At 46.6% G+C, this 16,498-nt stretch overlaps 1 protein-coding gene across 1 annotated transcript in view; it reads right to left on the bottom strand.

The window, feature by feature from the left end:
* The window catches only part of ATRN (attractin), a 161,267-nt gene that overhangs the window by 27,877 nt on the left and 116,892 nt on the right, over positions 1-16,498 (bottom strand). Inside the window, exon 26 of the mRNA XM_075092237.1 lies at positions 6,247-6,325. Coding sequence (XP_074948338.1) covers positions 6,247-6,325 — 79 coding nt within the window. The remainder of the gene's footprint in view (positions 1-6,246; positions 6,326-16,498) is intronic.

Genomic DNA, 16,498 nt, shown 5'->3' with positions numbered 1-16,498 from the left:
TGCATTATTCTCTGTTACCACCTTGATACATTTAATGTGTCATTTTCTAGAGACAAGATAGAAAGGTTTCCTATCCCTATTTCCTAATGCCATTCACCTCTTCCTAAGCCTCCTATAAAAGCTGCCTTTTTATTTCCATTCTCCCTCTTTAAGATGTCTGAAGATACTTAAACTTGGTGCTCGCTGGAGAGGGAATAAACACACAATTTACGATCCCATCTCCTCCATGCCTGATATGACACAAATTGTTCCCATTTTTACTTCAGGTCAAGTTTTATACTCTGCAAGGCCTGAACTTTTGCCCAGTGCTCCAAACTCATTTTCCTACAACTATACATTTGATACGCCGCATTTGCACACCCAGAAGACCCCTTAGCCTTAAGGCTGAGGAACATCAGCACTGACATGTGCAAGCAGCTGGTCAAAGAGGATTAGCTGCACAAAGGGGGAAAATAAACCAGTAAGGGGAATCATATTTTACAAGATCCTGATGTAGATTCTGGGTTTTGGGGGTTGGACTAGATGACCTCTAAAGGTCCCTTCCAACCCAAACCGTTCTATGATTCTATGATTCTATGATTTGTACTACACCTCTTCCTCAGTAAGGAGTAACGCAAATTTAGTTTCCACCAAATGATGATGCTCTGTTCCATTAACCTGACACACCAAGCACAGCTGTACAGCTTCTCCCAGCACATCATTCCAAGCAATACTGTCTGAATAATTTTGGCTACTAGACCTTTCAACACACTCCCTTTCCTGTCCTATACATATTTCAGATTAAGCTTCAGCCATCTACTTTTCGCTCTGCACTGCGATAAGAAGTTAGGCACTTACAATGCTTATATTGGAAGCAGAAGTGATTGATAGCTGGGAATTACCTGCAGATTGCATTATAACTTACTTACTTTTGGGTTAAGATTAGAGAACACGCGCAGAATTACTACGGCACAACCCATGGGAGACAGGCGACGGTAACTTGACTACTTCTAAAAATATAGCTCAAACCAGAGAAATATCTTCCTCCAGGGCTGCAGCATATTTTAACTTGAAGATTACAGTATGCTGTCTGAATCGGGTGTCCTGCCACCGCCGCTTCATCACCTTTCCTTTCACCCTGCCACTAAAATGTGGCGGGGTGGTAGGAGGTGGAGGAGGTGGTCTCCATCAACTGTGTCAGCAGTTTATAGAGGAGAAAAAAAAGGCTCTCAAACAAACTCTGTTTTTCCCAGTCACAGAATCATAGAACCGTTAAGGTTGGAAAAGACCCTTAAGATCATCGAGTCCAACCGCTAACCTGTCACTGCCAAGCCCACCACTAAACCATATCCTCAAGCACCACGTCTACACATCTTTTAAATACCTCCAGGGACGGTGACTCCCCCACCTCTCTGGGCAGCCTGTGCCAGGGCCTGACCCCTCTGGCAGGGAAGACACTTTCCCTCATCTCCAACCTAAACCTCCCCTGACGCAGCCTGAGGCCGTTCCCTCTCGTCCTGTCCCTGGTGACTTGGGAGCAGAGACCGACCCCCCCCTCACTCCAGCCCCTCTCAGGCAGCTGCAGAGAGCGAGAAGGGCTCCCCTCAGCCCCCTCTTCTCCAGGCTAAACCCCGCCAGCCCCCTCAGCCGCCCCCCAGCACACTTGTGCTCCAGACCCTGCCCCAGCCCCGCTGCCCTTCTCTGGACACGCTCCAGCCCCTCAAGGCCCTTCTTGTCCCGAGGGGCCCAAACCTGAGCCCAGCATTCGAGGTGGGGCCTCCCCAGGGCCGAGCACAGGGGCCCCATCCCTGCCCGGCCCCTGCTGGCCACACCAGGGCTGACACAAGCCCAGGGGCTGGTGGCCTCCTTGGCCACCCGGGCACTGCTGGCTCATGCCCAGCCGGCTGTCAGCCAGCACCCCCGGGGCCTTCTCCGCTGGGCACTTCCAGCCCCTCTGCCCCAGGGCTGCAGCGTTGCCTGGGGTTGGTGTGACCCAAGGGCAGGACCCGGCTCTTGGCCTTGTTAAACCTCACACAAGTGGCCTCGGCCCATGGATCCAGCCTGTCCAGGTCCCTCTGCAGAGCCTTCCTGCCCTCCAGCAGATCAATGCTCCTGCCCATCTTGGTGTCATCTGCAAACTTACTGAGGGCGCACTCGATCCCCTCATCCAGATCATCAATGAAGATACTGATCAGGACCGGCCCCAACACTGAGCCAGCCTGCAAACTCTGTGACACAGGACTCCTGTAAGGGTAATGGAGCAAACCAAAGAGAGCCACCCCCTCCTCGGGAAGGAAGAGTGGCAAATCTAAAATTACACGCTTCAGCAACACCCTCAGAACAGAGGGGTAAACTTGTGTACACTTAAAACTTGCACTGCAGCAAACTGCTATGAATCATTATTTTAACTACTAATGTTAAAAGACAGCCTTGCTAGGATTTATTGAGAGTCCGTATTTTAAAAAAACACCCTGCAAGCTATAAAATAATCTTCGATAATACCAAAAAGTCAAAGAATCTTTGGGCAGACTTTTGTTTTGGGAGACAGTCTTTATTAATATATCTAAGAATGGCGTGGCAAAGATTTTAAGAACGTTTCCTCAAGTTTTACAAGTATTTAGAACAAAAGAGGAACGGAATAGCAGAGATCTAGGAAGTACAAGGTAAGAGTCACTAGATGTAAAGAAGGAGCAGGACAAGTAACTGCAGAAGATGGGAATCTGCCAGGAAAAGAACACACTGATGACCTGCCCGTCAAATAGTCACACGTGTAAACTGAATTTAAGACTAAAACACGCCAATATGTTGCCAGTACTCCAGCTTTTTCCCTTAAAACACGCATCAGTCTGAAATAACTTTAGGAATCTGAAGGTAATAGAGTCATTTTTCATTTAGGCCAATGCTAAAATATTTTAACTGAGCTCCAAAGCACAGTATTTACTTCTCAGCCTATATTCCTTATACATTCCTAGATAACATTTAACCTCAGGAGCCAACAGGGTCAGAGTAAGCTGACTCTGGCTTACTTTCTTTCCAATAAAATGAGAAGGAAAAAACCAACTGCCCTACTCAAAATTTATCTACCTTCAGAGAATACAGAAAACTTGAAAGACAAATTATTCCAAAGATTAAGGGTTATCTGTTTGAAAACCACTGATTATATTATGCACTTGAGTTCACTAGTAAGAGCAAAAACATCTGAAGCAGAAAGAGGAAGAAGAGGAAAAGAGTTATCAGACATAAATCCATGTTGTTATAAGAAAGGAGATCCTCAGATTGAATAAAATGATACTATTTCTGCTACTGCACTGGAAAGTAGCACCAGATATTTGAAGATATGCAAGGTATGGGCACTTGCACAGAACTACAGCACTGTAAAAATTAATCCCCAGAATACTCTTGATCAACTACTGAGTATGAATGAAACACCCTTGAATAGAGCAGTTACACAGCTGGGTGCCAGCAGCTGCCAAGAGCTTCATCCCAGCAGGACAGCTGGGAGGAAAATCTACAGGAATGGGCAGATTTCACCCTAAAATCCAAAAGCAGGGGAGAAACACACCACACTCCTTAGGGAATGATACCTGCTCTTGGGTGATGATGTATAGATGCTTACATATAGAAAGAGCACACGGACTCACTCGAATAAAGTCTGGCTTCTCTCAATTTCCATACAAGAAAACTGATTGCACAAGGCAAAGCTCCTAAAAATAATCCCAGGCACAGCCCAGCCCGACCTCTACTGTATTTGTACATGACACAAGGCTCTGCCTTCTGTGGTTTTAGTGCTTACCACAGCAAGAAAACCCCAGGAACGTGCGGTCATCTGCCTTGCCGCACACAGGACTTGCTTCTCTGCACAGCTCTACTACACATCTCTGCATTTATGCTTAAAATTAGAAATAAGGAGGCATTCTTTATGCTACTGAGTGACAACATATTGGCCATCCTATCTTGGTCACCCTGCGTGCTTAGGGTGCAACGTGAAATGGGAAGGGAAGATCAGGTTCGTGACTGCTTGAGGAACCTGGATATACACAAGTCTACGGGACCTGATGAGATGCATCCCAGAGTCCTGAGGGAATTGGCTGATGTAGTTGCTAAGACACTCTCCATGATATCTGAAAAGTCGTGGCAGTCAGGTGAAGTCCCCGGGGACTGGAAAAGGGAAACATTGTGCCCGTCTTTAAAAAGGGTAGAAAGAAGGACCTGGGCAACTACCAACCTGTCAGCCTCACTTCTGTGCCAGGGAAGATCATGGAACAGATCCTCCTAGAAGGAATGCTAAGGCACATGGAGGACAGGGAGGTCATTCGAGGCAGCCAGCATGGCTTCACCACAGGCAAGTCCTGCCTGACCAACCTCGTGGCCTCCTCTGATGGAGTGACTGCATCAGTGGGCAAGGGAAGAGCTACGGATGTCATCTATCTGGACCTCTGTAAGGCCTTTGACACGGTCCCCCACAGCATCCTTCTCTCTAAACTGGGGAGATATAGATTTGATAGGTAGGCTGTTCAGTGGATGAGGAAGAGGCTGGATGGTCGCATCCAGAGGGTCATGGTCAATGGCTCAATGTCCAGATGGAGACCGGTGACAAGTGGTGTCCCTCAGGGGGTCTGTACTGGGACCAGTGCTGTTTAATATCTTCATCAATGACACAGACAGTGGGATCGAGGGCACCCTCAGCAGGTTTGCAGGTGACACCAAGCTGAGCGGGGCAGCTGACACGCCAGAAGGATGAGATGTCATCCAGAGAGACCTGGACAAGCGGGAGAGGTGGGCCTGGGAGAGCCTCATGAGGTTCAACAGGGCCAAGCGCAAGGTCCTGCCCCTGGGCCGGGGCAGCCCCCGGTATCAGAACAGGCTGGGGGGTGGGGGGACTGGGAGCAGCCCTGCGGAGAAGGACTTGGGGGTGCTGGGGGTGAAGAGCTGGGCACGAGCCGGTGATGTGCGCTGGCAGCCCAGACACCCAACCGTGCCCTGGGCTGCATCCCCAGCAGCGCGGGCAGCAGGGCGAGGGAGGGGGTCCTGCCTCTCTGCCCCGCTCTGTGAGACCCCCCTGCAGTGCCGCCTCCAGCTCGGGGCTCCTCAGCACGGGAAGGACATGGGGCTGTTGGAGCGGGGCCAGAGGGGGCACAGAAATGCTCCGAGGGCTGGAGCCCCTCTGCTGCGAGGCCGGGCTGGGAGAGTTGGGGTGGTTCAGCCCGGGGAAGAGAAGGCTGCGGGGAGACCTTATTGCAGTACTTAAAGGGGCTTGTAAGAAAGATGGGGACAGACTTTTTAACAGGGCCTGTTGTGACAGGACAAAGGGTAGATTTAGGCTGGATCTAAGGAAGAAATTTTTACAGTGAGGGTGGTGAAACCCTGGCCCAGGTTGCCCTGAGAGGTGGTCAATGCCCCATCCCTGGAAACACCCAAGGCCAGGTTGGATGGGCTCTGAGCAACCTGATCTGGTTGAAGATGTCCCTGCTCAGTGCAGGGGGTTGGGCTGGATGGCCTCTAAAGGTCCCTCCCAACCCAAACCATGCCATGATTCTATTAAATTAGCTTCAACTGAGAAGTAGAAAAAAAGGGTGGTGAAAAAAAAAATCACCAAATGCATCAAGGACAAACAAGAAGGAACCATATTTTGGTGGTTTAAAGCACATACTTTTTTACATGCCGCAAACAAGAAGAAGTTGGGAAGCTGGCATGGTCCGCGGGTAGGTGAGGAGGAGAAAGCTGTGGCACTAGAAGTTGCCTTTTGAAGTAGTACACCACAGGTTTCCAAATGGTGGGTGGCTTCTCCCACCTTTCTCTTATGCCACTCTGCTCCAGGGAATCAAAAGCTAAAACAACTCCAAGCCATTTAGATAAGGTTTAATTTTGAAAAGGGGGATTAGCCTTTTTTTTTAACAGATTAAAGCGGGAGCTAATGTGGTTCGGAGCTTCAGTGCAGAAACTTCCTCTTTTGTAAAGAATCTCCTAATTTGAGGCGGTTTGGGATTTATGCTGCCTAGAACCCCGAGTTCTGGGAATGCAGGACACTCACCCCTATTTTTTTGTGCTTCACAGAAACTGCAGCAACAGGATACTAAAATGGTATAATTTGCCACTGAAACTGTAATCAAAAGTACACTATTATAAATCCCCCAAACAGAAGCATTTCTAGATTAGTGGAGCTTATCCTTAACTGAAGGTTAATTTTATGCATATGTGAATAAACACGGAAGAGAACAACTATAAAAAAGTCATTTAAGAGATAGCATTTGTCTTGTCATTTTCAACCTCTCTTCGTCGCGATGCCCAGCAACTTTGTTTAATCTTCCAAACCACAGCTGCCACCAGGAGCAAAGACAGGAAACAGCTGTAAAGGAAGAAAAATAAAAAAAAATATATCTTATTGTCCTCGTTCATAACATAACGGCAGCAGAAAAACTCTAGCAGAGCATAAAAAACTAGACTAGAAGTTCATCTACTACTTAGAGCTACTTTGCTGAAAGAAAATACAGCAGCGCACAATGCTTGGCGCAGTTCAGTGCTTGTGACACCTGGTGAGGAACGACGTACCTCTATTTACAGGGGAAACTGTTCCAAAGTTATCTATTTGACCTCCTTATAGGACATGTGCCAATTTTCACCAGGAGGTCAGAACAGCAAGGCCCAAAGATTTAATCAAATTGGAAAAGCCAGTATTGACTATCTTTGGCGATATTTGAAGTGAGAGGATAACCCAAAAAAGAAAAGCCTTGAAAGAAGCAGAGAAACTTGATTACTTTTTCTTTTCCAAATGACACAAATAAGATAAAGCGTATGGCAGTTCGATTCTTTTTAACTGGCACAACTACAGGCATTTCTTGATTTCCCCAAATCTATATTGCTTTTTTTTAAAATCTAAAGAGGAGAAAGGGATTAATAGGTTTATCAACTTCTAGGGAAAATGCAAAGAAGCAGATATAACAAAAAGCAGTTGTAATAATAATAAGAGTAATAAAAGCTGACTTTATTGACAGTTACGATCTTATCACACTGAATACTTAATGAGCAACTTCAAGGCACACAAGCTTTCGAAGATGACAATTTTTCCTTTTGTACACCTGAACCCCAGCAATCGTCCCTCTGCTCACGTACCGGACTGACGGGTAAGAGACGGTGTCTCCAAACCTCCCTCCCCACACTCTAGCGGATATTTAAAGAGAGTGCTTAAAGGAAGATTAACCAGAATAGATGACTTATTTCCAAAAGTGCACTATTTACGCTGACCGCTGTGCTCTGTATGTTTGAACGGGGATTTCTGCTGAAGGGGGAACTGGCTTGGCCCTCTCCCTGCCTCTGGGCACGGCTTGGTTCTCGTTGTTCTGGGGCTCCCAACGGAGACCCACAGCCACGCAGGAAAGCTTACGGTGGGAGAAAAACTGCCACCGCTCAATACTCCCTGCCTGCAAAACCAAACTCCGCTCTGCTTCCAAAAATTGATCTTTTTTGTAGATCCCCGAAGCTCCCACTTCCAAACAACGCGGCGGTTTCCCCTGCGCTCTCCCACCCTACTCACACAAACGTCCGTGACCCCGATGACTACTTCTACTCGGACACGAAGCTGCCGTTTGCACTGCTGACCAAAAAACCCACAGCTTACGATGATCACAGAATCATAGAATCGTTAAGGTTGAAAGACTTTTAAGGTCATCGAGTACAACCGCTAACCTGTTGCACCAAGCCCACCACTAAACCATATCCTCAAGCACCACATCTACACGTCTTTTAAATACCCCCAGGGACGGTGACTCCCCCACCTCTCTGGGCAGCCTGTGCCGGGGCCTGACCGCTCTGGCAGGGAAGGCATTTTCCCTCATCTCCAACCTAAACCTCCCCTGACGCAGCCTGAGGCCATTCCCTCTCGTCCTGTCCCTGGTGACTTGGGAGCAGAGACCAACCCCCGCCTTGCTACAACCTCCTTTCAGGTAGCTGGGATGGCATCTCATCCCACCAGTTCCCTCTTGTCCCCTCTCTTCGCACACACCGTGCCGTTTGCCTTGTACGAGCTGCGAGGGACTGCACGTTCTGTCCTTCAAGCGCTGCTTCAGCAACTGGGGGCCCTACTCTACAACGGCAAATTCTTTAGTGGAGAGGAGTGCAAAGTCTTGGAAATATTTCTCATTAAAAAACAGATAGACAGCAGGAACCATTCCCTGAGATGCAGGAGGAGGGCCTGTTCCTGATTACGTATCACTATCCACAGCCTATATATTAAGAAAACGCCGTGTGATCAGGCACCGAACACTCAAAGGGCAGACAGTAGGCAACGCGATTATATTTTTCAGGCTTAGGTATGCACAGAAGCATGTCTTACTATCATATAGTATGTGATATTAAAAAATTGGCACTTGCGTGACTTCAGCATTAAAATGTCTGCACGGCTTTCTATGGACTCCTATGGTGCCTATATCTTTACAAATTTAAGCAGGATCGCGGGGAGATTTGTTTAGCCTTTTTCATTGTAAGAGGTACGTATTCCAAATCACTTCCCCCATATTTTCTCTCTATGTTAAAATCTAACATTACTTCACTGTAAAAGCCTAGGCGTTTTTTGGCAAACACAAACAGACAAGCATTTTTAATGGGTATTTTACTTGCCTTTCTGAGAGGTACTGGCTTATTACTGACTTTTGCAGCAAAAAACAACATGCCCCCATTAACCAGTAACGCATAGACATTAAATCTTTAATTGCTATTTTGGTAAAGAAGCTAGCATGCGTTACTGATGACTGAGGATTTCACACCCTCAGCTTCCCCTTTCTTTCTCGTACTACCTGGAGACAGTATTTCTCTCCTGTAAAGGTCATGTTCGGACAAGATGGATTTTCACTTTTGCCACACTGGAAGAGGCACGAGTGAATGATGGACTTGCAGAACTTCTGAGCGCCCACACTTGTCTTGGGACTCCTGTTATCTCCCCACGGCATGAATGCCACCACACTTACTCAATGGCTTTGGTAAGCTTGTTTTCTTCTTTTAAGCTCCCTTTTTCCCCAAATAAACCTCAAGTCTTTCTGAGGCACAACATTTGCTTTATGTCCAAGGCCCAAAGAAGACTGTGCTCCCTGAAGAGCAAAAATCCGAAGTATATCCAAGCAAAACCAGCACAGCTTAGACCACGAGCTAAATCTTTGATCTGCTTTGTTTTCAGTAACGTTTTAACGTCAATGTACAAATGGAGGGTGGAAATAAAACAAAATCTCCAAGGCAGCGGGGAAAATTGTTCCTGCCTTCACATTTAATTTGACCATGAAAACAACAGTATTCAAAACACCTGCAGGAGTCCCCAGGACAGGCTGCCAAAGCGCAACGCCTGCCAGGTGACTGAGTTCATGTTGTGACTCCAGTGAGAAGTTTCATCTCAGGATAAAGCATTTTAGATGCAGCTTAGGCAACAGCTACTGCCACGGCTTTTCCGAGTCTACCTCCTCAATACTCATTTACCTGAGGAAAGGAGGTGGACGTCCAAAGGGCAGAGGAAAAAGGCCAGATGCTTCATCAGTCTCTAGCACCTCCATGTTATAAAGCCACATTTCAGAGAGAATTACCTTCAGGAGGAGTTTCTCGAGAGATCACACATACAGAAGAAGCTGCTTTGTGCCGTGCACACCCAGCAAAGCGAATGAGACCTCCACCTTTCTGTAGGTGACCCTATGTGTCACCGCATGTCCTCCATTCACATGTACCTATCAGACAGCACCAGGAACACATGCACCGAACCGAAGATACACGTCAACACGTGCCGAGCTCCTATGAGGGTGGCTCCTTTTTAGGAAAAAAGTGACCTCAGTGAGTTGTAAATGTCAGATATGGAGTTCTTGTGTTTGGTTGATTTGAAAACGGCATCTCCCTACATTTAATCCCTTGAAGAAGAAAGCTAGAGAGGAGAACTAAGAGGATCACCTTTATCCATATATTAAATCTCCTTTCCGAACCGCAGCATTGCACAAGACTGCACATGCCAGCGTCTTTCACGGGTTTCTCTTTCCTGCCTAATTCCTGGCACCACAGCCAAGACTTTCTGAAGAAAGCACAGAAAGGAATTAGCAATTAAAGGCTAATAAAAACTCTTTCGAAAACGCTCACCACACTGCCCTGTATTTCAAAGGCACAGCACCATACATCTTGGTACCGTCACAAGGAGGCAGCAAATACCCACAAAAGCTATAAAGCCGCTAAGGAAATATATTTCCCCCCCTGCACCACCTCCCCTTGGCAGCACTTGGGGAGGAATAAAAGGCAGCGCCGGCTTGCTGGGCTGCAGTCCATCACCTGCTGGAAGAGCCCTGGGGGTAGAGCAAAGTCAAGATCTATCTGCTGGGTTTACCCAGCCTAAACCATCCTGAAATAAGTCAAAAAGACCTGTCTTCACGTCAGTAGCTTTAAAGAAGCTTTTTTCTCCCTCCCATAGCTTCTCTTGGAAAGCAACTGTGCAAATATGGAAGCAGCCGAAATAAACATCTGCAAGGAATGAGAGCTGTGTTGGAAAATGATTTGGTGTGAAAGTCCATGGTTGGCATGTTAATCAAGCGCCGTGCTCTGCCCTGCTTTCCCCTTAACAGCCTCAGCGCTCGCTCTGCCAGCAACCAGCATCCACCCATTTCCAAATGGCTTTAAAAATAAACCTTCGCTGCAGGACTTGCTTTATCTTCTCCTGTTTCTTTCCCCTCCAAAAATAATAGCCTACCAAGAGCCTCCTTCATCCCTGAAATCCACTGTTTGTTCAAGCCTCTCTGCACCTCCTCCCATCTCAAACAACGCTTTTGTATCGTTCCTCCTCATCTGTCTCTCCGAAAAGAAAGCAGAGGGGACAGAAATGTTCCTGGGCTCGTAACATGCCAGCATAGTCTGCAGGCGGTCCTGCAGATGTCACGTACAGGCGAAGCAGCTCACCCAGTAGCTGTACCTCAACTATCAGCTGTTGGATTTCTGTTTTCCTAAGGCCAGGAACGAGCCCAGTTTGAGAGCAGTTCAATTTTTCCAACAGAAACAGAGGAAACCAGAAAACTCAGATGTGAAACCAGACTGGAAGGAAAAGGAGCCATCTAGAGCCATCTAACACCCTCGGAGAGTTTTTCATCCCACGGAAATTTGAACACGACTCCTCATTTGGGCCAGGTTCTACCAAATGCAGCTTTCATTGGCCTACACAAGTTATAACAGTTTCTGCTTATGCAGCAATAAATATTGCAGTACAGGGAGAAGTTACACTTAGATTTTATGGACAATATTCTATTTGATAAATAGCTTAATTAAGTAATGCCTAATTATTTATTAGATTATTTAAGTTTAGATTATCTAAGATTAGACTCTTTAAGTACAATAAATGAGCAACACAGCTAGAAGTAATCTCCCCTCAGCTGGCCTCAACACATGCGTTAATCCTTAGCTGATAAGCCTTCAGCGCTCTTTATACCACAGAGTATTCCCATCCCAACACAAAAATCTGAACTTAAACACCCTGTCTGGTTTTAGTTTGTACTCTAAGCTCCTTCTCATAGCAGAGGGGACATTCGCTCCACTCCAGGTATCCTTAAAATTCTTCAAACAAGTGCACTTTCATTTTTAAATGGCTGGAAAACTTCATCAGCACTTTGATATGACGCATTCTCAGGAGGAAAGAAGAAAATCCATCTGGCATATTAGGGCCCAATTATTAAACTTTCCTACAATGTTTATCAACATCAGAATCGCTAGTAAAAAATGGCAATTTTAAATGCCAAAATATACAGCAGCTTCAATACTAATATGCTTTAACATAAATAGGTCACTTAATAATTTCAGAAAGCACTGCAATGATTACTAGAAAAAACACATTCCAAATTATTTTGATGAATTGGAAGCTATTTAAGTGCTATTTAGAAGTAAATTTTAATGTGCTGGAGAATTATAGGACACATTTTGAAGTACTCGATGCACTAAACCTCGAAATAATCGGAACAAGTATGCAATGTGGGAGCGCACAGGGTTTGCACAGTTGGCCTTTGCCAAACAGCCAACAGCAAACCAACAGAGCTGATCTACAGATTCACGACCTGATCTGAACGTGGCACTGGGTTTAAGAAGCCACGACTCGCCTTATTTGTGGCAGGTGATGCGATTTTTCTTTTGTGCCTGTTTTAAAAATCTACTTATTGGCTAGCACAACTAACCCGACACCCTGTAAACTCGTGGCAGCTTCCAGAAACACAAGATCAGTCTAGCTAAGGGTTTGAGGTTGTTTGGGAAAGCAGGTGTTAATGAATTTGTCTGATTTTTTGTTTGTTTTGGGGTTTTTATTTCATTTTGGTTTGCTTTTTAGGGTTCAGATTTGCAAGTCTATCTATGGTATCACAATGGGGATAACATTAAATAAAGGGAAAAAAGTCATCTTGCAGGTCTAGAAGATGGAGCTTTAAGTAAACATACCAAAAATCATGGGACACATGATGAAACTGGAACGAAAATCAGTGTTGTTTTTGACCTGTGTTTTGAAGATTTTTTCCCCTCATTCTATTTTCAGGCACGAGAACAAGCTACTCCGAAGGCAGGGACGTTTGAGCAGGCTACAAGTGGGACCGGGGACCAAGCATGGCCTTGGCCCTGTAGGTGCCTTCCACTCTCAGTTCTCCTCTTCTGTAGTCTCTGCACTAATCTGGTCTTCTTGACAACTCAGCTCATGAGAAATACCCAGCCGAACTACAGCCAGCGGTCCGCGGAGAGCTCTGTGGCTCACCCTGGAGCGGACGCTTAGGTCTGGTAATGGAACTGCGCTTTGGTGTCCATCACCCACACTGACTAGAAGAGCAGCTTCAACACAACACACACCCAAACCTAAATTAAGATGTCAATGCTATAAGCTAAATCCCTCTCAATGAAGGTTTAAAACCCCAAAGTGCTTATATCACACCACTATGTTGTCACAGGAGGCTTTAGAGGCCAAAAGCATAAATGGGCGCAGATAATGATGGGACTAATCAATGGAGGAGAGACCAAATGGCCTCGCTGCCCTGGTCCACGTGTGACCATTGTGGAGGACAAAGTAGAGAGTGATGAGGACAACATGGAAAGCAGGAAGTCATGGGTGCTGAGCTGGTTATTTCTAACAAGATGAAGTTTACATAAATATATTCCCAAGCTCTTCCTTTTCCTTGAAAACAAAGTGATGCAGACTGTACTGTAGGCACATATTCAGGAAAGCCACTTCTACTGCAGTAAGAAATTATTTAATAAGCAAAAAGGGTAAATAAAACATCTGCAGCACAACACCAGATTTGAATTATTGCAACAGGCCATTCCCACTTATTGAAAACACTGGGCAAGTGTTTACAGCCAGGAAAAACAATATCCAGCACATTAAACCATCTGCCTGACTGTTGTACGGAGACAAACGGCGCTCCCTCGGAAGTTCTTCTGAGGAACAAGTCCAATTATTTGCACCAAAGTAAAATGACAATATATGATATTCAGACCTTAGCAGAGGCACATGAGGTTTCATGTGCCACCATGAAAACAGAAAACTTGTAACTTCTGTACCATTCTTGAGATACACCTATTTATCTAATAATCACTGTAAGACTATGATGGGACTAGAGAGTGTCAGTGTTGAACACCCCTAGAAGGATGTTTCAAGGGCAGATATGAAAGACGAGACAAACAGCAGCAGGGGTGAACTGTCCACGTGAGGATGCAGGACAGAAATGCAGTAGAAAACATCAGAGGTCTATGGTAAATCAATGTAACAAAGCTCATGATATCAGAGAAGAGAATCACAGAATGGTTTGGGTTGGGAGGGACCTTTCGAGCCCATCCAGTCCAACCCCCTGCAGTGAGCAGGGACACCTTCAACCAGATCAGGTCGCTCAGAGCCCCATCCAGCCTGGCCTTGGGTGTTCCCAGGGATGGGGCATCGACCACCTCTCGGGGCAACCTGGGCCAGGGTTTCACCACCCTCAGTGTAAAACATTTCTTCCTTGCATCCACCCTGAATCTACCCTCTTTCAGTTTCAAACCATCACCCCTTGTTCTCTTGCTGCAGGCCCTGCTAAAAAGTCTGTCCCCATCTTTCTTACCAGCCCCTTTAAGTACCGCAGTAAGGTCTCCCCACAGCCTCCTCTTATCCAGGCTGAAGGTGATTATATTTAACAATACCTCAGAGAAAAATCGATTATACCCATTCACACTCACCCCCACAAACACCAAACGTGTAGGCCAGCTGGTCCAGCCAACATCCCTTGTGTCCCCCACAGAGGACAAGTGATGCTGGCCGTCAGGTCCTCACCACATCTCCTGGCTTCTTTCCTGGAGACAGCAAACCTGGTTTATAGGGTTTATAGGTCTTTTATACCCTGTAGGGCTCAACAGCTTCTTTGGCAGGACCCTTTGGCTTCAGTTTTATTCACTTCACACTTCTGATCTTTTAGGCAAGTCTGTTGGTCAGTGCCTCCATATCCTCATTTTGGGTTTCTACGGGCTGCTACACGAGGAAAAGGAATGGCAGCGGTGACGTGCTGTCACCTTGCTGCCACCCTCCTGGTTTTGGAGCAGGAGGTCTCCTCCCAACAACTTGCACGGGTACCAGCATGCACCTTGACTGCTTTACAGCCAACTGGGTGGCCAGTAAGAATGCAAGCCATGCTTTCAACTCTTGTTCTGCTCTTTCTTCTGGTGCTTACACAGCCTTATTTTGTTCAAAATGTTCTTCATACTCCTCTTATAAATCTCTACAGAACTGGCCAATAAAGCAGAAAAGCACAGAAGAAATACAGATGCACTTTTTTTTTTTTTTTTAATAAAAGGAAGAAGAAGGATCATGGGTGAGCAATGTGAGTTTGGAAGGCCAAATATTCAAAATGATAAATATTTTCACATCTTCTGTATGCAAAAGTACACTGGTGAGAAATATATATATCAGTGTGATAGCATACATGGATTTTTTGGAAGACAAGGAAGCACAGATACTAATAAAATTGTTTGCTAGAGACTGTCAAAATAGCTGAAATTATCTGCTGAAAGACAACACCAAGATTTGTAAATTAAAGAGCTATGGTTACGAAAAGCAGAGGAGGAAACAGAAAAAAACCAGTTTGCTTGCAGTTCACTTAGCTTTGCAAAGGTTAACAACGGTTAGAATATCATTTCTCCTGCGGCTCCAATTATAATGCAATATTAAAGACCCTGTAACTTCACTGTTCTACCCAACCTTTATCCACTGACATTTTCTTAGCTTAAAATAAAACGTTCATGTGTTGCAAAATAAAATAAGGGTAACATACAGCCACACACGCGACTTTGCACTGAGTACTGACTCCGGAACGCGCTCCAAGAGTCTCACAGCACCTCTAAGTGGGAGGCACACCCCCTCTCACCCAAAGTAGCCTCGCTCTTAAATGAAATGCAAATCAAATCCAGCAGTCCCATTTGTCCTGCTCCACAGTGACTGATGTTGTTTAAATGCATGGCTGGGTTCCTGGCTTCGCCAGAACACTGTGTGCCTCATGGAGGCATTGAGCAGCGCTGGGGTTTGGCAACCCCGCTTGTACTCCAGTGCCCGCTGGAGGGACTGCCTTGACCTTTGAGCCAGCACCGGGCCTTGGGGCCAAGGGGGCCAGCGGTGTCCTGGGGTGCATGGAAAGGAGCGTGGGCAGCAGGGCGAGGGAGGTTCTCCTCCCCCTCTGCTCTGCCCCAGTGAGGCCACACCTGGGGGGCTGCATCCAGGTCTGGGCTTCCCAGGTCAAGAAGGACAGGGAACTGCTGGAGGGAGTCCAGGGGAGAGCTACGGAGATGGTCAGGGGACTGGAGCATCTCCCTTGTGAGGAAAGGCTGAGAGACCTGGGTCTGTTCAGCCTGGAGAAGAGAAGGCTGAGGGGGGATCTCATCAATGCCTATAAATATCTGAAGGGCGGGTGTCAGGAGGATGGGGCCGGGCTCTTTTCAGCGGTGCCCAACGCCAGGCCAAGGGGCCACGGGCACAAGCTGGAACACGGGAAGTTCCACCTGAACATGAGGACAAACCCCTTCCCTGTGCGGGTGCCAGAGCAGGGGCACAGGCTGCCCAGAGAGGCTGTGGGGTCCCTTCCCTGGAGACATTCACCCCCCGCCTGGACGCGGCCCTGTGCCCCTGCTCTGGGGGTGCCTGCTCCAGCAGGGGTGGGACGGGGTGAGCTCCAGAGGTCCCTTCCAACCCCCATCAGTCTGGGATTCTGTGACCTAAATCATCACAAACATCACCAATGAAACTGCGAATCTAAACCCCCCATTTCCCTCTATGGTTCCCCATTCAGCTCAAGGCACAGATGTTTCTTCCAGTAGCATGGAAGAAAAGGATGAGATTACAATGCAGTGGAATGAATTACTTGTGGAAGATGGGAATGTGCTACAGCATCACCAGCACAGAAAATTTCCCACAAAATTTCCCACAGAATGGCCAAATGAAGCAAGACCCTTGAACGTGATAAGGAAAGTCATTTTAAACATCCATTTTCCAGGCCAAAGTCTCTTTGTGTATCCATTACACCCAAAGAAT

Source organism: Phalacrocorax aristotelis, chromosome 4, assembly GCF_949628215.1.
Source record: "Phalacrocorax aristotelis chromosome 4, bGulAri2.1, whole genome shotgun sequence".
Taxonomy (NCBI): domain Eukaryota; kingdom Metazoa; phylum Chordata; class Aves; order Suliformes; family Phalacrocoracidae; genus Phalacrocorax; species Phalacrocorax aristotelis.
The sequence above is the reverse complement of the archived record's forward strand: the minus strand, read 5'-3'. Positions and strand labels throughout refer to the sequence as shown.